Raw genomic sequence first — 27,052 nt, forward strand, 5'->3', positions numbered from 1 at the left:
TTGTTGACAACAAAACAAAAAAAAACAGCAACATATTTTCTGTAGTAATTTTTCAAGTGTTGTAAAATGAAAACGAAATTCGTCTTATGCCGCCAATTATTTTTAGAACACAAACATATAAGTTCTTTTTATTTGATTTATTCAAATAAACATTAATCACTTCAGCGCGTTTCAGTTTAGAATTTCATAAGATATGTTGATGAATTTCCGATGCTCGACTGTAAGACTGTAAGTATATATATATGCGTTTTTTTGTTTTGTTTTTTAAAGCTTCTTATTCTTTTATATTTTTATGTATCTTATAATCTTTATTGAAAATTTTATAACACATCAAATTATGATTCGTTGCTCTAGAATTGAATAAACTTTCTAATTACACAATACGGGGTTATTCATTTGATTGAAGACTGATCTTTACGTCTTTCTCTGAAATGATTATTTCCTTGTTAAAACATATTTGACCGCATATTTCTGTCATTTAACTGTTCACTTTACTTCCGATTTTTGTTGTACCGAAACACACGTTTCTATTTGTGTTTTCTATTCGAATCTATAATCAGTTTAATGGGGTCACCACCGGGTAAGCGACTACTAGGTACTTTGGTCATGTTTTTTACCCCAAATATTTTAATGTTTCTATTGGGATTAAAATGAGCGTAGATAACTAAACTACTGGTTGTATAAATCCCTGACCTGTCTAATTCTAATTATGAGATTAGTGGATATATTAAGACTTTCACTACAAAATATTCCTAAACAAAAGAGCACATGTTTAAATTTATTCCTTTACAAATAAAAGATCAGATTAGGGATCTGTCAATTGCCAGACATATTTTTAAAAGATACTTTTATGTTAAAAGTTTGATTAATGAATTATGTAAGATGAAAATATAAGTATTGCTTTTTTTATTTTGCTATATTAAATGTAATCTTGAGGTGAAATTTTGTCGGAGGATCCTTACGGATTTTGTAGTTAAATATTTTTTTTCCGGCGATACATGGTTTAAGAATATAATGTTTTCAAACTATATGTTCATCACCATTAGTGAATTTTAGTTAAATGTATGCAAAATATTTACTAAACAGCTATAGGATATCGCGGGTTATAAGCGTTTTCCGCGTACAGCCTCCTAATGTGTACTAATAAGTTAGTTTTCCTTAGTTATCACGCAAGCATGATCCATGTCTCTGATGTAAGCGACAGTTTACCATTATTTGTCTTTAAAAATATCAAGGACTATTAATGGTTTATAACAACAAAAGAACATGCATGATATTGAGACTACGGTGTTGCAACGTTCTAGTTAATGACCCGTCATAAACAGTTGGTCGCTGCGTAATAATTGGAAAATTGTTATCAAAATAATAAAGAATATTTGCCACCTAATTAAAGCATATACCTATATATTTTTATTTATGCTTTTTGTTTAAAAAATATTGATAAAGTTATCATATATAGAAGGGTTTTCATACCAGAACTATTTATTACCAACGTACGTATGCCTAAACCTGATTACCGCGGCAGTATGACGTCACGGAGTAGTGATTTTGAAAAAATTACAAATAAAAATCAAGAATTTTTCAGAGAATTATTATCTTTACAAATTGCAGATATGAAATAAAAGAATGAAAATATTTTCATATTGTAAATGTCTATGATGTGTAATGAGTCAGCTTAGAAAAACTTAAGGTACTATTTTTTGACCTGATTACCGCGGCGGTAAGATTTGACGGATGGTATTAACATTGGGGAGTCATAGCCTCCCCCAAAAACAACTATAGGACCGGCATAATTATAGTAAACTTCAAGAATACATCAACTTCATCTTTACGTTACTGTTCATTTACCTGGTCTGTTAAAACATGCAAAAAAAATATTATCTGTAAAATAAATCATTTTCTAAAAGCTTATGCATTTGTTTATGGCTGCAGGTAAAATATCTATGGTTCCCATTTAAATAAATGTTAAATAATTTTTTAAACAAAACTATTATAATTATTTTTGTTACAAAACTATTCATATGACGAAAAACTGGCTCAGTGGGCTGCCGTGTTTTAGTGAAAGTCATTATAATATTTTTTGTTACTAAACCATTCATATGACAATAAACTGGCTCGGTGTTCTGTCGTGTTTTTCTAAGTGAAAGGTATGGAAAGTTACCAATATTTTAACACGCAGCAATAGATAAAAGAATTACCTTTCAAATGGTATATAATATTAAAGGATCAAATGTACATCCATTAAGTTTTATTTGCTGCAAAATGCCTAATTTTTCACTTTTTGATGGCATGAGTGATATTTCAATGGAGTATATAGGTGCTGCTTATCTTTGTTATTTATGTCTCTGGTTTATAATATATTATGCTTTCTTGTTAGCAATAAAAAAGCAATATAGATACTGCAAATCAAAATCAACCAAATCAAACTTAAGAACTTTGACTGATCTTAAAGCATGCAACTTTAAGGATTGTAATCTTTACTGATCTATGTGTACTTTAGGGAATATTAAACTTGTTACGTATGCACTATCACTAGTAAACGAAGTTTTTCAATTTGCGTGGCCTCATCGATCTGCTCTTCTTGATCTCCTACGCAGTGATCTCCCCTTACAGTGTGCGCGGAGTAAAACACTTGAGCGCAGTGAACATAAGGATAATTTCGAAAACATAACAAGTAAGTTTTCTTAAAAATTTATTGATACACTTTGTTTTAAAAGATAATAAATTTTCAAAAGGCAAATGTTAAACGCAACTAACCCTAGGGAAATATGCAGGTGTCAGATCTCTGTTATGTAATTTTGAAGAGTGTTTACTGCACTAGCTATATTACATTACAATTTATACATGCTGCTGTGTACTTGCATATAATACATAACGGATTGATAAAGGATGTGTATAGTAGTCATCTTATACATGTAATTGTTATACATTTTAGTTATCTGTTAATTAAACAGTTTAACAGTATCAAACAGATTGATAAAGGGAAAATGCAACCTTATACAGGCCCTGATATTATTTAAAGATTGAAAATATATACTTAATATATATATTTTTTTAGTATTACAAAATGTAGATTCTCTTATCTTATAATTGTTTTCTTTTCAGTGTCGAACTATCAACTGATTTATTTTCCTCTTAGAGGTATGTTTATATCTATGTATTTTAGAACATTGAGCGGGTAGTCTATTCATGTCGCGTGCGAACCCCGGGCTCTTCGATCAGTAGATCTTGTACATTAATCAGTTTTAAACACGACCCTTTTCCACTGGACAGGGCGGGGGAAAAACAGGGCAAAGAAGACGGGCCTTTATCTTTCGCTCGTACCCGCACTTCCAGATCAAGGTTTGTTTTTGGTGCCAAAGTGGCCGGAAACATGTCTAGATTGCAGTGCATGAATTTTACACGACCGCCGGGGCTCTAACCGGGGTGCTACGGCCCAATGCTGCATGGGCATCTTCCTTACAACTGACTTCTGCGTATTTTACAGTCTCATTATTCATTATATCATTTTCACATTAAATAAGATAAATTAATTTCTTATGTTGACTTGTTTTCCAACCTCTTATGAATTTATAGAGTACGTCTAGCATAGGCTTGATACGGGCTTTGGTGACACAATGCTATTCAGCTATCTCGATCTTAAGGCCTACTCTGATAAGGCAACCATATATGATTTAAGTTGTTCTATCCAATAAGCAATCAGTGTATATATAAGTTCTGACATTATAAATGATTGCACCGAGGGTTCTTATTTTAAATGACATAAACCGCAACGAGGGTTCTGAAATTATTATTGTTATTGATTTAGTGTAAAATATTTCGTTCATGTTACAGATTTTTTCCAATTGTTTTGTTAAAAAGGGCATCAGCCGCCCGAAATTATACCGATATCTCTTTGAATCCTAATAAGCATTAAATGCACAGAGGACTGTTAATTTCACATAAAATGCACCAAGGTTTCTGAAAACTTATTACATGAAATGCACCTAGTGTTCTAAATACGTACATGTTTTCCTTCGGGACATTCACAACAATTTTAACTCATTACAAGCTTATTTTCCTTTACAAAATTCACAAGGGAAGGTAGTGGAGCGAATGTTGAGATTTGATTTCAATGAGATTGCACATATTATAGTGTCCTTCTGCTTTAAAATAAATACCACAGATACAAAAGAAGTGTAGAAATCGCAGTATCGTTTATCATTGAATGAAGGGTACAAGGAGCTTATATAATAATACATTAATGTGCAGACCAAGCGATGCATATAACTCCTTTTATGAATACGACAATTTCATGGTGTCGTATTACACGTTGAATGTTAAATGGATTTGTAATCATAGTCATTTGAAAGCATGTATGATGATACGTGTCTCTGTATAGTAAAATATAATAATATATCGAAAAAGGCATTATTTACGTATATTTACAGTTATTGTCATATTGTTTTTTTAGGGGTTACTGAAAATGAATCACATGCATTCTCCTCATAGTAAACATCCCAACCCCGTCCCCTACCCCCAGAAATTTGATCATTTCATTTGAAGATGCTATTCCGCTTGCATATTTGTATAAAAGATCTTTCTGTAACAGTAAAACTGTATGAAAAGTAGGAAATGCCGGTGTTTTTAAAAGCCAATGATAAAAATAAACTTATTTAACACCTTCGTTTCAATTTCCTCCGTCCTATTCTTCCATACTTTATAGCGATTAACACTACATAATGTTCTCTCCGCAAAAATAGCTCTGAAATGCATTATAGTTTGAAATTTCTGTATAGGAAACTTTCATAATCGTAATGTTCACTGGACAAATTTCAAAATGAAGTAACGAACGTGCAATTTTAAGCTTCAACAATGGGATTCATGTGAGGGATCTAGGACTTTTGGTGTCTTCTTGTTTGTGCTTTTAAAGTGGCAATTTGTATTTATGCTCTTTATGGAATAATTATGTTCGTACTTTTTGTAATTATATAGAAATTTGATATTTAGTATTACAATTCCCTTCATTTTGGCATCGTCGAAACCCAAAATTCCGCTTACTACATTTATTACGGATGCAAACGTATAACGGCTACTCGTGGGCACGGGTGTCCTGGGTTATCCAGGATTTGGAAGTATCTAATTTACTTTTTACGTTCCAGGACGTGGCCAAGCGACAAGATATTTATTTGTTGATAATGGAATCGACTATAAAGAAGAAAACTGTGCACAGGACTGGATCAAAACATATAAACCAAAAATGGTATGTATAAAATATGATGTTTCTCTATAGTAAATCATATATACTAACTGAATTATGACGGAAGACCTCTTTCTACCAGGGTCCAACTATAGTACCGAAACAAAGCCAAATAAGGTTATTTTTTCCTCATTTACCAGAAAATGGTTTATTAATTGATTAATTTGTTAATTAACATAAACAAATGAAAAATTCCCCCAAGTTAAAGCTGTGTTCATTTCCTCATTGATGTATTAATTGGTGGATTATTTTTTTCGTTCGTGAATAATTTTCTTTTAAAATCTTAGTACTATAGTCTTTTTTCCCAATTTTGCAAATTTAGCTGCAAACTGCTGCAAAATTGTTGCATGGACGCACCACTTTCTGATGTGTTAAAATTTTTTCCAGCCATTTGGTCAATCGCCTTTATTGAAAGATGGCGACTTTGAAGTGGCCCAGTCAAACACCATTATGCGTCATCTGGGCAGAAAACATGGTAAGATATTGTTACTATATATCTAGCATAGTTAAGCCTCAACTTCAAGATAAGCGGAAATATTTCCAGAAAATAAACTTGAGAAAAAAGTACTACAATTTTAAGAAAAGTAAAAATATTCAAGATTAATTTATAACTAACATGTTATGTGCGATTAAAGGCTAGTTTTACCAAATTGGTATTTCTACTGCGTGCATAACTAAAGCAGTAAGATATATTTTTGCATATTTTGACAACATTTTATCAATTTATGTGGAGTTTGTCGTTTGAAATGTGCAAATTACTTTCTTTATTCACTTCACAATATTTTTCTTCAAAATTTTCATGAAATTAGCCTGAGCCATTCTGCTTTACACATTTGTTCTCGTGCGACCTGCTATCTGACATCAAGTCGCTTGCCTTCACTTGGCTGTGGGTTTAAAATTATTCCATGGTACAAAGCTATCATTCTAGACAAGGCGGTAGGTGGATCTACTCAGGAGCCCGCTGACCTCGGCTTTCAGGTGGTCTCTTAAATTGTCGTTTGGAAAAGTTCATGTGTTTACTTTCTTTCCATACAGGATTGTATCCGAGCGATTTACAAGAGGCAGCCAAAGCTGATATGATCACGGATCACGTGGAGGACATCAGAGGCCCGTATGTTAGAATGATCTACCAGAATTATGTACGTTACATTTTTACTTTAAACTGAAAAAAAATTGCTCAGTCACAATAAAATAGTTTGTGGGCGTGTATTGTGGCTGCTTGATGGTGATCCTGTGCATGTATTTTTGAATGCCGCCCTTCCTTGTTGGTCCTGTTTTTCACATTTTTATGCCCCAACAAAATAGGAGCATATAGCGTTGCACTTGTCCGTCCGTCCGTACGTCTGCCCGTCTGTCCCGAAATCTTCCAGGGATGAACAGTAGATGGTAGTAAAGGAAGGAATTTTTGCTGCGACCAAATTTTACAGAATTATGACCCTTTGTGGATTTTTTTACTGTATACTATGTAGAAATATTGTGAACGAAACTCCTCTTAAACCGGATGCGCATTTTGCTTAAACTTCCAGGGATGAACAACCTTAATGTGTAGATAGTAGTAAAGGAAGGAATTTTTGCTCCGACCAAATTTAAGAGAATTATGGCCCTTTGTTGATTTCTTTCACTATATACCATATAGAAATTTTGTGAACGCAACTCCTCTTTAACCGGATGGCAGATTTTGCTTAAAGTTCCAGGGATGAACAACCTTAATGTGTAGATGGAAGTAAAGGAGGGAATTTTCTGCGACCAGAATGTGACTTCCATTGTATTAAGTTATGCGCATTTTTTCTTTTTGTTGAGCGCACATGCATTGTTTTACTTGGTGACTATTCATGGATTGGCATGAACGTGTCACATTGCAGGTTCCATAAAACACGCCGAATGAGCACATCTGCTGATGTTTCTAAATTCAAATGAACCATTTCATGTTAAATGTTAAATATTTGCTTTAGTCGGTGCTAGGTTGTGTGAACCGAATCTTTCAGTTACAACTTTCGCCATGAACAGACTCAATCAAACCGAGTCTGCATCATTTTCAACTTTGCCGTTTTGGGTGTTCTTTTGGTGATTCCGTTTTTCTCAATTCTTATTTAACCAAATCATGTATCGCTATAATTTACCTGCCTTAATTTTCTTTTAATCTATAAGACATACATATGTATTATGTTCTGCGTTTCATAGTTTCCTTCAAGGGACCATTAAGTAACGTATTTTAACCTAAGATGTGATTGATTTTTACGAAGGACGGATTAAAGGGGTAAAGTTTGAGAACATAAAATAAGGACAGCTACACTATCTTTTATAGAGGATATTTGTTTGTTTTGCATGTAAGATTGAAATATAATTTCACTGAGTGAACACCAGATGCAATATTTTCACGAGTGGCGTAGCCACGAGTGAAAATATAATAGCTGGTGTTCACGAATGAAATATATTTCAATCTTATATGTAAAACAAATAAATTTTCTTTTTATTTCATGCCTTTAAAGTAATTTTAAGTATTTTTTACTGATTTTGCCGCGTAACGTCGCGCATTCTCCTTTGTGACGTCATCACATCATGACGTCACATCATCAATTTTGAAATATAGTTCTGTTAAATTCTCTAATTTTGTTACATTTTTTACATGATGTATGGTGACATCGACTTTCTTTTCCTATAGAAGCAAAATTTACGTATGATGACAATTATTTCTGCCTGTTATTCCATTTAGTTTAATTTTCTTTTCATCCGCATTCAGATATAGTCCGGCTACAGTGAAAATTATATTTTATAAATTTCACTAGTGGTTTACCAGAATATAATCATCTGATATATTACAATAAAACACTGGAAAGCATGAAATAAAAAGCTTATCTTTGTTTGTTTAATTTATTGAGGCCTTACAAACCAAACTTATGTTTAAATGGTACATTGTATCCCTGCTTTATTTGAATCATTGACTTTGGTCCGGTACTTCTGTTATTTTTCTGCTCACATATGCAACAATTGTGCAGACTAGATTTTGGTCAAGAACTAAGTCTGCTCATCTATGTTACACAACTTCAGTTTCCTTTCAAAATACACTAAAATGTCAGTTTATAGTTATTTGTTAATTAAATCATCTGTGGGGACTGTCAGATAGTATAAAACTTCCTTTAAATGTCCTCTCACTGCAAAATGAAGATGTCCACTGCTTTATATAATTACTTTAACAGCTGATTTGATCCATATCACATCCAATCTGATACAAATAGTCTTTTGAAATAGTAAATACTTCAAAGAGCTTGTAGTAATTTAAGAAATGTCAAAGGGGCAAACTTAGAAAACCACAATAGCTCGGCTTTGAGGGTACAGGCAGCAATTTACTCCTCGCCATTCCCCGCTACTAGAGATGCAGTCAGTATGTCTATGCAATTTTAGAGGATGACCATGATCTTCTGGCCTCATGTAAAACCTTATTACGTGTAAGTGTATGTAAAATGAATATTTCTCTGTATATATTCATGATAAGTTTCGGATATAATCTTGACTCAAAAATATTTCCTCTTCTTCCTTCAGGAAAATGGAAAAGATGACTTTGTGAAAACTCTTCCCGAAAAACTTGGGTATATCGAGGTATGTGTTTTAGCCACCGTGCATCAGCGAACATAAATTGCTTTCTTTACAAATTAATTTTTTTTACCAAGAATTTCGCTGTACTTTTCATCATGATTGATTTTTACTAAAATATATAATGATCTTTATTATATCAATTTATTTACTTGAATAAATATTCAGACCTATTTTAACTTTTTAGAACCTGTTCAAAAAGTGGGGGACTGAATACATTACAACGAAGGTATGTTTTGATTTCACAACATTTTGCTATTTTCATTTCTTTGACGTTTGGTAAGGACAATTTCAAAAATGGGATTTATCCGTCGGAGAAATGAACATATTTTAGAGTGATCATCGTTGTAAGGCAGTGTTACTGTAACCAACAAAAAGAAGTCGGCTTCGACTGGCGAATTATTTGCAAAATGGTTTATTCTATCGATTTCTTAACATTGTTGTATCTCCATTTTTCATTTGATTTGTTGGTGTCCGTCAGTGGGCTTCTTCCGCCGTCATGGTGATATTTGCAGGCGGTCCTGTAACTTTAAGATCTGGTCTGTTTCGAATAAAAAACGAGCTGTTTCGATCGCTGTATCATCCTCGTTGTCGTTGTCGTTATGCAAACACAGTTATGCAACTCTTTACTCAAACAACTGCCATGCAAGCCATTTCCTGCTGAACTAACCGGTGAATGCAAAACGCCAATTAATTAAAATGATAAATTTTATATAGAATACATGATATTTCAGTGTAAAACATAAGTAACAATATCACAAAATTATATTGATTATAACCATAAACATGATAAAGAATTGCGCATGATGAACATTCGACTTTTTTGAGAAAAGCCATTCTGCCAGGCCAGTTGCGAAATACAGAATATGTAAAGTTGTGAATAAAGGCATATAGAAAATTGCATTTGTTATTTTTGGAACACTCGGATTTATTCATAGATTCTTCTATAAGCAGCAATGATCATTCAACAATTAATACTTGTCATCCAGCAAATGTTATATTCCGTGCTTGTTTTTAGCTCACCTGAGCATATGCTCAGGGTGAGCTATTAGGATCACTCTTCGTCCGTCGTACGTTGTCTGTCGTCCGTTGTCCGTTCACACTTTTAAAACGACATCTCCTCTGAAACCATAAGGCAGATCATAATGAAACATCACAGGGATGTTCCTTGTGTGAAGCCTTAACAAAGTTGTTCAAAGACTTCCATTCCATGCAGAACTCCTGTTGCCATGGCAACCAAAAGAAAAAAACTTTAAATATCTTCTTCTAAATAGTTCAAAGAGCCAGAGCTTAGATATTTGGCATGAAACATCTTCTATATAGTGAGTATCTACCAAGTTTGTTCAAATAAAAGCCCTGGGGTCAAATGCGGCCCCGACCCAGGGGGTCATTGATTTTCCCTATATGCATATAGTAAAAACTTGAAAAATCTTCTTTTAAAGAACCCAAAGAGCTAGAGCTAAGATATTTAGCATGAAACATCTTCTAATAGTGTCTACCAAGTTTGTTCAAATAAAAGCCCTGGGGTCAAAATTGGCCCCGCCCCGGGGATCATTGATTCCCAATATGCATATAGTAACAACTTAAAAAATCTTCCTTTAAAGAACCCAAAGAGCTAGAGCTAAGACATTAAGCATGAAATATGTTCTAATGGATGTCTATCAAGTTTGTTCAAATAAGAGCTCTAGCCCCGCCTCGGGGGTCATTGATTTTCCTTGCATGTGTATAGCAAAAACTTAAAAAATCTTCTTCAAAAAAAACAAATAGAGTTTAGATACTAAGCATGAAACATCTTCTAGTGAGTGTCTACCAAGTTTGTTCAAATAAAAGCTTTGGGGTCAAAAGGGGTCAAAATTGGCCCTGCCCCAGGGTCATTCATTTTCCCTATATGTGTATAACAAAAACTTAAAAAAACTTCTTTGGAAAAACTCAAATAGCTAGAATGAAACTAGATGAAACATCTTCTAGTGAGTGTCTACTAAGTTTGTTCAAATAAAAGCCCTGGGGTCAAAATTGGCCCCACCCCGGGGCTCATTGATTTTCCTTATATGTGTATAGCAAAAACTTTAAAATCCTCTTCGAAAAATCCAAATAGCTAGAGTTCAGATATTAAGCATGAAACATTTTCTAGTAAGTGTCTACAAAGATAATTCAAATTAAAAGCCCTTGGGTCCAAACTCGCCCTGCCCAAGGTGTGTCATTGTTTTTAACTATATGTGTGAAAAAACTTGACCAGGTAGGCCTTAGATGTTAAGCATGAAATTTCTTCTAATGGGTGTCTACCAAGTTTGTTCTAATAAAATTCCTGGGGTTTAAACTGGCCCCGCTATGGGGGCCTATAATATTCAGGTGAGCGGCTTCAGGGCCATCATGGCCCTCTTGTTTCTTATCCTCTGCATTTTTTCAGATATCATTTGCTGATTATATTCTTTTTGATTTGCTCGACACTCTTCAAATATTGACGCCTACCTGTATAGACGCATTACCGACCCTCAAAGCTTTCTATGATCGCATGGCTTCACGACCAAACTTAAAGAAATACCGGGAAACAGAGGAATTTAAGAAAATGCCCGTCAATGGAAACGGGAAACAGTAAATATTCAGGAAGTGACGTCATCCAAGATGGCAATTATATTTGAACAATAAAAGTTTTGCTGAAATAGCATTATTAACAAACAAAATAGCACAGTTATTTATTAATGTGCATTCTTTCATTAACGAATGTCCGTTTGCTGTTACATGTAATAAAATTCCAATTATCTACAGACGACACACTGCTTCCGGTTTTGAACATATTCTTTAGATCATTCATTAAATAATCATTTTTCGTAAGTAGATACTTTTATATGTACTAATTTTTTGTCAAAATCATGTGATGTTCAAAGTATACAAAGAAGGAGTTTTTGTTTGTTGTTGACATAAGTTCAGTTACGTTTACCAAATTAATTAGTTTACTGATAAATGAGTGAAGAAACATAAACAAATACAAAGTGTGTAATCATTTGTATGTAGAGTCTATATATCTAATAAAAACAATGATAAGTAAAAATCACGGATTTATATTACAATAAATAATTGTAATATAAATCCGTGGTAAAAATGAATGAACTTTAAAAAAACCCAAAAAAACAAGAACAACGATAACGGAAGAAAGTCAGTTTCAGTCGATTTTTAGTTGACAATAGTGTAACGCAAGAAAAAGTTATGCAATAAGAAATTGCCACCTACTATTTCAAGTTAAATATGGAATGGTGGTACCTCATAATACGGTGGATGTACATGTATTTACCATAAGTGAGTGGAAAAGTTTTCTTTTACGTCAACTTTATTCACTTGCAAATTCACTGCAATTTTACATGCCTTATTGTAACGGTCATAACACACGTTAAAGTTATGGTAGCATAGTCCCTAAATATATTAACTTTGTAAAAATTTGTTAAGACTGTTTCGAGGCCATTTTGTTGGACAATTCCTAAATGAGATCTGCTGATTTAGCAATTGTACAAAACATAACAAAATTGTTACTCAGTCTTCTGCATATACAGTACATCAATATTAACGAGTTATAACCAGCCAAAACAAATACATGTAGTACTTTAACTTCTAAAGTGTCACTTAAAATAATCGGATATTCGTTATGGCCTTTCAATGCAAATTATGCCTCAGAAACGAACACATTTATACTTCTTCAGAAAAGACAAACTTGGGTTAAACAACAATTGGATCATGTTAGATGCTTATTACCTAAACAAAGTAGCGGTAAATGTGAACTCATTTGTCATAAAAGTATATCCCTGAAAAAAGGTAGTAGCAGTTTGAGGCTTAATTAATGAACCTTTAAGTTAGCCTTATTTAAAGATACATGTATTGATACTTTAGTCAAACTTTATTCTTCACCTCGGAGTAACAATCCTAAACATTTGCTTTCACGGTTGCGACGATAGGAACACATGTATTTCATTTATTTAGTTTGAAAGAATTAATGTAACATCGCTCAAGCCTTTTTAACCAGATTAGTCCGGACAGCCACATGTACTTTTCCCGCTTATTCCCGTTTGTCGTCTGATACGATGACAAAAAGAAAGAAAGAAAGAAAAAGAAAAAAGAAAGAAAAAAGAAAGATAGAAAACTGGCATAGGCATAAACACGAGTTGGGACAAATTTCTTTACATGACACTTTATTATACAGGAAGTGGAGTGGAAAGTTTGTTTTTTCCCAGATAAGTTTGAAGCTCTTATCACCATAGCTCTAAAATCAAGTGTCTTAAAACTTCCTTTTATATCTGCTCTTAAAAACTGGCTTTGGGCGGACAAATTTCTTTCTCTTTTTTGACACTATTTTACAGGAAGTGGACTGGAGAGTTTTTCAGATTAAGTATGAAGCTCTTATCACAATACATGCATGTAGCCCTAAAAACAAGTGTCTTAAAACTTCCTTTTATATCTGCCCTTATAGAGTCGAACAAAAAATTGAATCAACTTGAAATACTTTCACTATTTTTTTTGTTATTTTGTTTAGTTTAGTTTATACAAATTTATTTTAGTTCGATTATGCTGGAAGCTGTTAGCTTAATGAAACTCTCGAATCCGTTCCTGGATCCAAACAGTTCTAAGCAATGAATATTTTGATTAAATCATAAGAAGCGATTACAGGGTACTTATCGATCCTTTGTATGCTAAGGAGCAGCAGTGATAACATTTTGTCAACTATACATCAGTGCTCCTTCGACATCTTACCTTTATATAAAGAGTATGTGAAACCAAGATATTCTTTATGTCGGAATCGATGACGTAGATCGTAGATTCCATTCCTAATCGGGTCACAATGTGACACCATGTACTATAGTTTATAGTAGTTCAAGGAAGCGGACAGGAAAAAAAGAATTGATATGGCGCACTATTGCATTGAAAGGTTAATGTTTAAGTGCATTGAAAGGTTAATGTTTAAGATATTTGATGCGTTCACAGTCCGAGTCTTAAACATTCTCAACCAGGAATGTTAATCTGTATTGACTCTGTACAAAAAGATCACATGGCGATGGTGAGGTGAAATCTTAGGTTGTCCCTCCGTGAATTGTTTTGTAGATTAAGCAGCCACTCTAATAGAACAAATGATCTGTTTGAAATAATTTGAAGTTCGAGTGACAACGCAACCACTGGCCTTGGATAAAATTCTCATTTGTATTCTAATCTACAGCGATGTGGGACCTTAAACATTTGACTATCCTACTTAATTACTATGGTGTTGGTGTTATATTTGTTTTGGTTTTGTTTGAAATTATATGTTCTATCCCCATAACCAATGAATACATTCATTTAGAAATTCAGGGTATTTTTGTAGGTCACTGACCAAGTATTTTCATCATTCTTCAACAAGGAGCCATGAACGTCCATGCTTTGCAAGCACATTGCGCTAACATAAGAGAGACAACTCAAAGTAACCGTTCCTTGAGTTAACTTTCCTTACTACTTACTGTGTACAAGAGAGCTCCACAGCAAAAGCTATCACAACCCACCCAGTCAAAAAAGAAGATATTTTAACAAACTAATGATTCCGGCACGGTAGTGACCTCTTAAGCCTTTGCTAGGGTGCGTAAGAGATGTGCACTTTCATATCATCTCTCATGAATCGAGTCTAATAGTGTTGTTTCCATTGTCACAGTACCAGATTTTTATACGCCCGTTTGAAAAACGGGACGTATAAAGGGGACGCCCCTGGCGGGCGGGCGGTCGGGCGGGCGGGCGGTTTGGCGTCCAATTTTGTCCGGAGCATATCTCCTACATGTATGGAGGGATTTTAATGAAACTTCATAGAAATGTTCACCACTATGAGGAGCAGTGTCGCGCACATAAACCAGGTCTCTAGGTCAAAGGTCAAGGTCACACTTAGAGCTAATTGAAAAATGCTTGTCCGGAGCAAAACTTCCACATGTATAGAGGGATTTTAATATTACTTGGCACAAATGTTCACCATTGTGAGGCGGAGTGTCGCGTGCAAGATTCAGGTCCTTGCGGCCAAGGTCAAGGTCACACATAGAGGTCAAAGTTCAGATAAAAATATGAAGATGTGTATATGGACCATTTAGTCATCATTTATTGAGGGATTGTAACACAAATGGTCATTATCAAGACTATGGCTGTGATACATATAATTTAGGTCAATATATACAAGGTCAAGGTCACTAAAGATGATGAAATATCCAGATTTTGTAAATAGAATTTAATCAAAGGGCGACAACAAAGTTATTACTTTGTTCATAAATGACTTACACAATTACTCCCCTTGATCTACTTTCACTTTCAATTCTAAAAATAGAATTTAATCAAAGCATACAATAATCCTCTTTCGTTGACTTGAGTATGTTCTAAAGAATGTAACATTTATTTACACATGTTTCATTCATTGGTCAAGATTCTTAACTGTGATAACTATGGTGTTCTGTAGACTTGGTATTTGTTCATAAAGATCATACAGTAATTACCTTATCAAATGTAAATACTTTCTCATAGAAATTTAATTATATTTTAATTTTCAAGTAAATATCAGTTCAGCTCATTCAAAGATTAAGAATTGTAATGAAATGTATTTCCCTAGAATAAAATCTTAAATCAGAATTTTTAGTTATTAAATTACAATTACATGTACTTTTTATACGCCCGTTTGAAAATGCATAGAGGGATTTCAATATAACTTGGCACAAATGTTCATCATTGTGAGGCTGAGTGCCGTGCATAAAATTCAGGTCCCTGCGACCAAGGTCAAGGTCACACATCCTGTGCATATCTTCCTTCCTGATTTGTTTTAAGGTTCATTTAATAACACAGTGCCAAGGATAAAAACTTGCTTGCTAGATAACACTTATCCATAATGCCCCCTTCTCCATCTAAAGCTTTCGTAAACGGGCGTATTTTGTGACTACTATGGCACCCTTGTTTTCTTTAGTTTTGATACTGTGTATTAAATAGTTTTTTGTAAAACATATGTTTGGAATACAGTCCTAAGCTTCCTCGGGTGAAAGAATTTTATATAGAAGAGGAAAGTGCTTCGATCGTCAAGTGACTTAACAGGCATATATCTTTGTTTTGATTCGTCCAACCACGTTCCCCTCATTGCTGTGGTTCTAACCCTAGTTGTCTTTGGATTTTTTCATATGGGGAAGCTAGCTAGCGGTTTCATTAAGGTGCTTGAAACAGGCAACTGAGGTCTTCTTCAATTAGTGAATCTTAAAATATTAACAATGTCGGAGTAAGAATGCTTTACTTAAAACCCTAACCCTATTAATAATATTCAATGGAAAGCAATAACGTGCATAAAGAATCATTCAGTTGTTAGCATGTTTACTAATTAGAACAAGTATCTCTATATTATTTCCAATGGAAATCAAGTTTTCAGTAATCAAGCTTGGATCACCGTGCAAAGTTTCTAAAAAAAACCTGTTTAAGTTTGTTATTTTGAAAAAAGTAAGTTTGTTATCTTGCTTTTACATTTAGCAATTCGCCTGAATTAATAGGGTTAATCCCTAAATCTTCAAAAGTAATCACTTTTATTTTATTCGAGACGGCTGAGCTGTCTTTGGCCCGCACATGCGTAGAAAGATATACAGAAGGAATTGCAGACGAACATTTGGTCAAGTCGATACTGTGGAAATGTGACGTAAACATTCAGTAAGTATCGGCTTACATAGACTACAGAATTATTCTCATTCATTAGTGAGAAACGGTAATTTGTCTCAATAAAGAAAATAAAATCAAAATAAAACAAGCATTGGTTTCTTTCTTTTATTTCATTTTTTTCCTTCCTGTTTTTTTTTTTTTTTTTTTTTTTCGTTTTTTTTTCTTTTGTTGCATATTATCATAAACATTTTGATAAATAATATTCAAAAATACAAAATGTACATACATAGTCGAAACAAAATAAAAATGCCATTTTTTTAACACAACTGTACAAATAAAAAAGCAACATAAATTCTCATTCAATCAAATGTGAGAATCAACATTTTGCATTATTTTACATTGTTTATTTTTTATTAATACAATTTATCTATACTCATTAAATTGTTTTATACAATTTATCTATACTCACTTTTATTTCAATATTAATTTCTTTGGCATAAAAATAACAAAATATCTAAAACTGATGCGTTTATGTATATCTAACACTAAAAGTATTAATAATAGTCGCTCACTATTGTTTTATTTTGTCTGAGTATTCTTTGTTTAATACAAAATAGTTAGTTTCTGATAAGAGACAATAATATCTAGAAGCGTTTAGCTACTTTGAAATCAAACATTCAAATGCATTCAGGTCGCACCGCTAGAAGGCGCTTCTTATCGCGACCCACAAATTTATGTTGCAGACAAAATAGTTGTCCTTGACAGCTTATCAGTTAGTCCTTGTACCTATGAGCAGACATATGAGATAAACATAAATACAGGTGCTTATCAAAGTACAATTTCCAACGTGTAAACATTATCCAGTTTTATCTGGTTCAAGGCGAGCGTCAAAGTTCAATGTCAAGATTATTTTATCTTGCCATATCTGGTACATGGTGTGATTATTCACGTGTTGAATAATAATGCAATCTGTTTCAAAACCGAATACATAAAACATGCACTATATTGATGGCATTATTCGTAACTGGTTGTTATTTTAGTTTTTGGACAGTTTTATCCTGCGCATTACCAATGTTCGGTTTTCTGTTAAACGACCTATTCATTTAACGAATTACCAGTTACAGTAGCAAGACTGGACCAGCCGCTTTTAAAACACAAGAATTGGACCTTTGTGTTCATTTTTCCATTGTGTTAAAAACATACTTATGATTATTTCCACAATTCCCTTAGGGTTTAATGGATGAAACTAAGCAAATTTAAGCTTAAGTTCTTGTCCAATCATTGGAGAATGAAGTTTTAATCCATGAGAATTTCAAGTGATATTCTCACCCATGCGAGAATGTCCGCGTTCGTTGTTGTTGTTCTCGTTTGAATTTCAACACTGGACTGCTGTTGTTGTTTTGGTCAGACAGGTCTTTAACAAACATCTCGGTTTTCTCAACTCTGAACATAGCTGACTTCACTGAAAATAAAGCAGAAAGGTTTTCATTATTTGATATTTTTTTGTATATAAATTTGTCAAAATGGTTGAAAGGAGATTTTATTAAAATTCAGATAGATCTATTTAAAAATCGATCTTAAGTGTAAATAGCAGTTTTATTTTCTTGGATCAAGTCTTTTAAAAAAACTTATTAAAATACTAAAATATAACTACATGTTGGAAAACATATCTTTATAAAATGATATTTGTTTCTCGTAACATATTAAGTGTCATTTACACTATTTTGTTGATGAAAATTCAACATTACTGGATCAAAACATAAAATAGAAAAGTTTTAAAAGATCAAGACAAAGAAACAATGCTAAAAAGTTGACCTCTATAAAAATTTATGAATTGCACTTACAATATTTTCTAAAAATTAAATTTCTCTCACCTGGTGATAATATTTTAGATGCTGCGTAGCTCAACAAACGGGCTACTATAAAAAGGATAACAGCATAAAACCCACATATCAGTAGTAAAATCAGACCCTTGGACTCGAACCCATTATTTTTCTGCATGTCGGTTCCTCGTGACGTCATTCTTATGCTGCTTGTTGGGTTGCTGTAACACCGCACTTTCAATGTTTCAAAATCTGGGGACATTGGTAGTTTACCCTCTACAACTGTAAATAAAAAATATGTTTCTGTAAAATTCATATTTAATTAAACTGATAAATGTTACGAAATATGAAAGGAAGAGCAACGTTTAAACAACCCCACTATCCAAACTTGGTACCAGAAGAGTACTAACTCACACGTGCAGAGTTGCATCGTATAAATCGGAAATCAATCAAAATAAACAAACAAACAAAATAGTCCGATGAGACGTCCTGATCGAGACCCTAATTTCTAATGGTTTAGGTTCTTTCTAACAAACCATTTTGAAATCAACTCACACCAATTTTTCTAACCAATTAAACAGTTAATTAAACCCTCTGTAACTTTAATGCAAGAACAACAACACGTACTGCTTAATCTGTTAATTAACCGGTGCATATTACATTTATATTAATACGAAAGTGTAATATATAACAAATCAGTGCATTTTCACGAAAAGGGACATTTCGATCAATATATAAAATATACTTTCATTTAGAAAATGTACATATATGTTAATAATACGATTATATATGGAGTGGATAATCAACGAAACTATTTCATCATCCGAAACGTTATACATAGTAACCCCATACATCGTTACAGTAAAAATTATTTGTACATGTACTTCTACATGTGTACTTACTGAAAATTAGTAAGCAATAAAAGTAAACGTAAAATAATATGATATTTGAAAGGTATTAAATGATATTTTAATTACAAAAAGGTATAAAAATAGTCCTTTTATAGAAAACAAAACTTATTTTACGAGCACTTTATCATCGTTTATGCATAATATGAAAAATATTGATAATTTATTCAATTAACATACCTAAAATTTAATGCTTCCAATATTATCAATTCCACAATTTAGTATTAAATTGTCTATCATATCGCACTTTTGTTGTGCTTTCCAAACAGCGGACTGATCAGTAATGAAAGCCCATGAAGCAAATCGTGAATATACATGATGTGTTTACATGATTTCATCATGCAGGTTATGTAGGTCAAACTATAACTACCTATGTAGGAAAATCCCACGATTATAAATAGATCATGCGCGTGCCGCATGATATCCGTTATAATTTTCCGTTGACATTGACACAGTTAATCTATAAATAGCCTATATTTGTACCGCTGAACTGATTATGCTGTAATAATAATCTTCAGTGTTATGCAGTAATCTTCATTACGAAAGTAAATAATAGGACAATAATAATAATCTACAATACTTAAATAAAGTCTACTGTATGCCTATAAATAATTTTAAAAAAAGCCCTTGTTATAAAAATATAATTTATTTATATAGACTAAATGTATAGGCACCGGTGTAGGTAAGTCCGTGATAGCACAGACACTGTCTTGGGGGTCATCACGATCTTTGTAATGAGACCCAGTCCCCGGCTTCATCCGTTTAAAAAACTTTTAACATTTCACACAGATGAGGCATCCATCCAGCTTAATTAATCATATTTTACTTGTTTAACAAAATCCACTTTAATTTCATAAACATGATGGAGAATTGGGCTTTTTGAATGCTCAACTTTTTTATATACATGTAGGATACACCATGAAGACACAATGAAAACTGTATACATTGGATGTACATTCCATGACTGAAAACTGTAGACACAATGAAAACTGTACATGTATGTCAATGAAAACTGTACAAGACATTGGATGCACCATTAATGAGAACTGAACACATTGGATGTACCACGAAAAAAGAATGCACCATCAATGAAAACTGTATACACTGAATCAATTTGAATGAAAATGTATACATTGGGTGATGAAAACTGTAAACATTGGATGCATCATGAAAAAGGACGCAATATGAATAAAAAATGTATACATTGGATGCAATATGAATGAAAAGGTATACAGTGGATGCACCACAATAAAAACTGTATACATTGGATGCAATATGAATGAAAAGGTACAGTGGATGCACCACAATGAAAACTGTATACATTGGATGCAATATGAATGAAAAGGTATACAGTGGATGCACCACAATGAAAACTGTATACATTGGATGCAATATGAATGAAAAGGTATACAGTGGATGCGCCACAATGAAAACTGTATACATTAGATGCAATATTGAATGGAAAGGTATACAGTGGATGCACCACAATGAAACTGTATACATTAGATGCAATATGAATGGAAAGGTATACAGTGGATGCACCACAATGAAAAACTGTATACATTGGATGCAATATGAATGAAAAGGTATACAGTGGATGCACCACAATGAAAACTGTATACATTGGATGCAATATGAATGAAAAGGTATACAGTGGATGCACCACAATGAAAACTGTATACATTGGATGCAATATGAATGATAAGGTATTCAGTGGATGCACCACAATGAAAACTGTATACATTGGATGCAATATAAATGAAAAGGTATACAGTGGATGCACCACAATGAAAACTTTATACATTGGATGCAATATGAATGAAAAGGTATACAGTGGATGCACCACAATGAAAACTGTATACATTAGATGCAATATAAATGGAAAGGTATACAGTGGATGCACCACAATGAAAACTGTATACATTAGATGCAATATGAATGAAATGGTAGACAGTGGATGTACCACAATGAAAACTGTATACATTAGATGCAATATGAATGAAAAGGTATACAGTGGATGCAACACAATGAAAACTGTATAAATTGGATGCAATATGAATGAAAAGGTATACAGTGGATGTACCTAGATGCAATATGAATGAAAATGTATACAGTGGATATACCACAATGAAAACTGTATACATTAGATGCAATATGAATGAAAAGGTATACACTCACTGTGGATGCATCATGAAAACTGTACATAGACATTGGATGTATCATGAATGAAAACTGTACATAGACATTGGATGCACCATGAATGTAAAATATAGACATTCAGTCATGTACATTATCTAAAATAGATATTTGTAAAAAGGAAATATTTCAATAATTATAACAAAATTATTAAAAAGCAACTTTATGGCTTTCTATAAAGTATGAAAAATAATCAAACCTTTTTCACGATGAATACAATTCCTTGAATTACAAACTTTTGACATTTTACTCCCTTCCTTAATTAGTGTTAGAGTGATGTCCACCAATCGAATGTCTACAAGAAGTGGCAAGGGACGTTGTATGCACTGTACATTTTATTATATCGGAATGTCCATAAACTGGTGTAGAGGTTAATACCAGTGGTTGAGAAATCTGATATGAAGTTCAGAATATGAAATTTATGTTTTTCAGTACTTTTTTATGTATATTGAAATGAACATATTCTTCAGTTAGGGTGCTTGTAACATGGTAAAAAAAATAGAGCTTAATTAGTAATTTATATACATGTCATAATTCTGGTCATAAAAGTTGAAAACCTCTTAAAGTTAGTTCATACAAACCCGCCACTGCATTTCATTATTTCAACCTTGACTCATCAAGTATGAGTTGAAGGTCCAACTTTTATCCCCAGATGAACTTTTCACGCCACCTTTCTATATTTAAATTTGATAAATGTAATGTAAATATTGTCTGTCTGTCATTTAACTTTAGTCAAAATCACACTGGTGCAATTTTTTAACATTCTATTATGTCATGATAGATAACTGTGTTATGAAACCAAAAAAAAAAATCCCCTCTATTATATGTGAGTCACAAGTGATAAAACCAACATAACATACATTTAATTAGTATGTATACTTGTATACTTAGTATAAATATATAGTCATTAAGATTTTAACCAGGTTATATGGTGTACATGTATGTATTTAACCTGCCATGTTTGATTACCAATTTAAAGTATCTTTGATTTTAAAAATAAAAAATAAATCCACTAATTAGCAGTGGCCATGTACTAGTTTATTATATACAAGTACTTATAAATGAAATATCAAGAACTACACATATTGATGAAATAAAATGCGAATTTACATTTTCTCTATTTTCAGAAACATACTTTCCATATTTTCACTGGTGTCTTGTCAGACTACTTTCTTCTAAATAAAGACAATACAAAAAGTTAATGGTGAAGTCTTTCAAATTGTAACATAAAAAATAAAAATGTATATAATAAACAGAAAATTCAATTCATCTTGTAGAATGAAAATTATCAGATATTTACTAGCTCAGCTACTGCCGCTCATGAAATATTTATTTTCATACCACTCAATGAAAATAAATCATGTATTTATAGATTTTTTTTTTTTTCAATATCCTCTATAATTTATATTATTAGTAATAAAGGCTAGTGTCAATTTATACGACTCAGTGTAACAGTTTCAACCATTTATACATGTATAATAGCAAATTTCCATGTTTTAGTCTTTCTTTTTTTTCCCCCAGATTAATCAATTTTTAACCTTTAACATGTTAAATGTCAATTTTTTAATCTGGACAAAACCATCATTTATAAAAAAAAAGAAAAAGATTTTCATGTACTGACTGAATACTGAACAGCGCATGATAAGCTGGTTGACATCCGTCTGAACTGGTAGGCTACCAGTTAACAAGCACGAGAAAATCACATGAACATGTAATGCTAGTTCTTTTATATTCTAAATTTTCAAGGAAATATACATATCAGATGTTATTGCATTGTACATAGTTTATAGGTTTATTAATTTCAAAAACCACAAATTAAGATTTTTAATAACACATCTGTGGCTGCATGTTTTTGTAGAGTAGCTAGTAGATTAAGGTTGTGTTATCCGACAGTTATGTCAAAACCAAGACTTAATACAGACTTAATACCCTAACCTGTTCAATTTCTTAAATGGACTTGTTCACCTTTCATTTTTGGAATTGTCTTTTATCAATTTTCGCGATATTAGATCTAGTATGAAAGTTTCAAAGTTTGAAGTTGGTCAGCAAGCACTCAAGCAGCATAGTGCAATCTTACCAGGCTCTATACTGGTGGCAAAGGCTGATCACTTACAGTTCATTAACAGTTACACTTGAGTAAGATATTCCCATCTGTACCGGCTGGAGAAATGGTTATGATGAATATGTACACTGGGTCACACCACTGATGCATACATGAGTCAAATTTGCATATATACATGTATATACAATGTAACTTAATCTGAAAAACGTTCAGGCACTTTTTTGTTTTATCCAGGGTTGGACTTTCAAGGCCTTTCAAGATTGTAAGTCCATTTTGCAGATAAGTTATCTGACATATCTTGCCCATTAACATTAATGATCATACTGAAAGTACTGTTGGTAGGACAGTGTACTTGACTATTCTCAATGCTGGATAGTAAAACTAGAGTCAGGATAATGTAGAATTTTCTATGTTCAAAAAGGGCCATAATTCTGTAAAAATCCATGTTTGAGTTATGGGCCTTGGTAGTGACTTATTATACTATCAAATACGTGTCTGAAGTTTCAACAAAGTCCCTTCATACAAAATTCCACACAAAAACTTAACCAAAGAGTGTCACCAATGCCAAAGCCAACACCAACACCTGGGAGAGTACAATAGGTCTCCCTAAGGCTAGTTTTTGGACAGTCAAGCTTAATATTAAATAAGTGATTTCATGAGCAACAACAAAAATTGTTGTTCAAGAATTTTATAGTTAATTTTTATTCATAAATTAACTATAAAATTCAATATGTCCATTTTTTACAAACAAGCAAAACTTACTGTTGTTCATTAATTTTATTATGTACAAATAAAAACAAAATTTATAAGTTTAAAAAAACATAATACATGTAATAATAAATGATGAGGGTCTATTGATTCATTTACCTTGTTTCTTATTTCAAAATGGCATATAACAAATTTTGATGATAAAAATAAGGATATAAAAGTTACCGTACTATTGCAAAATAAACACCAATTCAAATACCGGTACAAGGCATTTGATCAACGATTTCTGATAAATATATGTATCAAAGATGACAAGATTTATTTTGTGCAAAAGGAATTTATATATAACCTAACACTTTTTTTTATTGAGATATGCAAATGGACTAGACTATAAATTAGATAACAAAGTAACACAAATGAACATGCATTTTGATTCATAACTAAATAGAGAGTAGCACCTATTACACAATTATTAAGTAATTACCTGCATAAAAAAATAAGTCACAAGGAAAAATACAAAGTCACAAAGAAAATGTCTAAATAAAGGACATACAGTGGTCAAATTAAAACAAGATGTAGTGGGTTTGTGTTAACCTGATTTTATATAGCATAATGGGGAAATACTCTGTTGCCCTTATTTATATCAAAGGGGGGCAATCTGAATATTTTTCAAGTTTAATTCGATTGAATTACATGTTTTTTATGAAAATGTTATGGGTATGTTAAAATAAATTTGCCAGTAGTAAATAATAAACAGTGGATGCAAGTGAAAAATTTGTAACCAATATTGAATTCATTATAAACCGCCAAATTTTCTTTACTAAAAGCGCAATTATAATATTGCCAAAAAGCTTGTCTCTGAACAGCAAGTAATAAAGTTGAATAATTTGAAAATAACTGAAAGCATCTAGTCTTTTTATAAGTTTTCTATGGCAGAAATGAAACAATATATAAGTTTTCTATTGCAGAACTTTAACACAATTTATTTCCCAGGATATGAAATGAATATTACCTGAAGTTACCTAAAAACAGCAACATGGGGTATATTTTTAAACATATTTATTTCAATATTTTACATATATTACATTTTATATGTATATAATTGTTACATAAATTGAAAGGGATTAGAACGAAAGTATATATTTTTCCAAGATGAATTGGTTGGAAACACTTGAGGGGAATTTTGTCGAACGTAGGTGGAAAACAGATTTCTTACAAATCCCCCCCCCCCAAAAAAAAACAACACCAGACAAAATACATGATAACAGACTCACATGATACAATATTAGGTAAATGCTTGACAGAATATGACAACATTATGATATCGTGCAATATGAAATGATGCTAAATCTAACAAAAACACGACACAAGCTGAAGTTGTAATATTGCTACATGATTAATAGAAGAAAGGAAGAAAATTTAAAACTGGTCTAAAACCTAAAATTACATTACATTTGGCACGGGAATACATTCCATACATTTACCTTCACTCTACTTTTCAATGAACACATTTGTACATTATTCATATCAAAGGTCTAAAATTATTTTGCTAACCAGTGATATAGTCCTGGTTCATTTATACTCATTGAACACAATATATCTTACAACAGGATACACAATTACAATATACAGTTGTAACTGATGATGAAATGTATTTATATAATAGAATTCATTGCCGAGACCTCACAGAGGCTACTATTACATGACCCTTAACCTGTTGAAAGTGTGTAATGGAATTGCCCTATTTTGACTATGGAACATTTGATGTTAAATGGATTTGGATATCAAATTACAGAAATAGAGTTACCAATAGTATAGAGTCTTTTCAGACTGCATGAATGTGTAGGCTTGCCTGGCTCTATACTAGTGGCAAACACTAATCAGTTTTGGGTTCAACAGGTCAAGGTTCAGAACTACTTCGATAATATGATTTTAACAAAACATTTTTGGCAGTAAACTTTACTTCTTCTTTAACCAATATGGCACCAAAAACATCATGACTTTATATTGATCTCAGGTGCAAAAATGACATTACTTTAGAATTATCTCAGGTGTAAAAATGACATCACTTTTATATTGATCTCTGGCATCAAAATGACCCTACTTTACATTGATATCTGGCACCAAAATGACATCACTTTATATTGATCTCTGGCACAAAATGACATCCCTTTATATTTGGTTTCTGGCACCAAAATGACATCACTTTATATTGATCTAAGGTGCCTAAATTACATTCCTTTATTATGGTTTCTGGCACCAAAATGACATCACTTTCCACTCATCTCACGCACATAAACAACATCACTTGATATTGATCTCTGTCATCAAAACAACATAACTTTATATTGATCTCTGACACTAACAAGTATCCATTGTTGACATCCTTTTACATGATCTCTGGTGCAAAATGTTATCATTTTATATTGATCTCCATATGAAAAAAAAGGCTATTGCAACTTATATGAACCATTCTCAAATCCATTCCAGGATATATGAAGTACTCGTGTTAAATGATGAAACATGGTCAAGACCAGTGTAAAGCTTGATCCTACAATCCTTGGGAGGTAGACACCTTAACCACAAGGCCATCTCTCCAAGGTCACCCTTATTTTAGGTCTAAATGTGAAATACTTATGGCTAAGGCTCATTTCAATTCTTATTATCTTTTTGCAATGACTTACTTTATTTACAAAATACTAATACTAATACTAATGAAATACCTATATAGGCAACACTAACATCTTATCAAATAATACTAACTACATTTTGTAAGCTTTATCGCCTAAAAGCTTGGTGATATCTGTGAACAGTGAAAACAATCGATCATATTTTTCAATATCATTAAACAAGAGGGGCATGATGGCCCTGTATAGCTCACCACATTGTACAAGAATATTTACATGAATCA

General features: G+C 32.5%; 2 protein-coding genes and 1 long non-coding RNA gene across 4 annotated transcripts; 1 reads left to right on the top strand and 2 right to left on the bottom strand.

The window, feature by feature from the left end:
• Positions 1 to 2,472: 2,472 nt before the first annotated feature.
• Positions 2,473 to 11,732, top strand: LOC132720216 (glutathione S-transferase P-like). The gene is made up of 8 exons (XM_060704292.1): positions 2,473 to 2,674; positions 3,106 to 3,141; positions 5,142 to 5,242; positions 5,627 to 5,714; positions 6,275 to 6,378; positions 8,780 to 8,836; positions 9,018 to 9,059; positions 11,238 to 11,732. The coding sequence occupies exons 1-8, from the start codon at positions 2,488 to 2,490 to the stop codon at positions 11,424 to 11,426; spliced, it is 804 nt and encodes a 267-aa protein (XP_060560275.1). The 5' UTR covers positions 2,473 to 2,487; the 3' UTR covers positions 11,427 to 11,732.
• A 4,337-nt stretch (positions 11,733 to 16,069) lies between these two features.
• LOC132720218 (uncharacterized) lies at positions 16,070 to 21,711 on the bottom strand. 2 transcript variants are annotated; one of them, XM_060704295.1, is made up of 3 exons: positions 21,571 to 21,711; positions 18,319 to 18,549; positions 16,070 to 17,906 (listed from the first exon to the last, which is right to left on the bottom strand). In XM_060704295.1, the coding sequence occupies exons 1-3, from the start codon at positions 21,614 to 21,616 to the stop codon at positions 17,770 to 17,772; spliced, it is 414 nt and encodes a 137-aa protein (XP_060560278.1). In that variant the 5' UTR covers positions 21,617 to 21,711; the 3' UTR covers positions 16,070 to 17,769. The 2 variants fall into 2 exon arrangements, 1 of the variants encoding a protein (XP_060560278.1); XR_009624311.1 differs by lacking the exon at positions 21,571 to 21,711 and adding an exon at positions 19,356 to 19,498 and having other exon boundaries at positions 16,071 to 17,906.
• A 2,484-nt stretch (positions 21,712 to 24,195) lies between these two features.
• LOC132720219 (uncharacterized) lies at positions 24,196 to 26,538 on the bottom strand. Its single transcript, XR_009624312.1, has 2 exons — positions 26,211 to 26,538; positions 24,196 to 26,175 (listed from the first exon to the last, which is right to left on the bottom strand). It is a non-coding gene; the product is annotated as an uncharacterized LOC132720219 (long non-coding RNA).
• Between the last annotated feature and the right edge of the window lie 514 nt (positions 26,539 to 27,052).

This window comes from Ruditapes philippinarum, unplaced genomic scaffold, assembly GCF_026571515.1.
Source record: "Ruditapes philippinarum isolate M1 unplaced genomic scaffold, ASM2657151v2 ctg4304_1_1_1_1, whole genome shotgun sequence".
Classification (NCBI taxonomy): domain Eukaryota; kingdom Metazoa; phylum Mollusca; class Bivalvia; order Venerida; family Veneridae; genus Ruditapes; species Ruditapes philippinarum.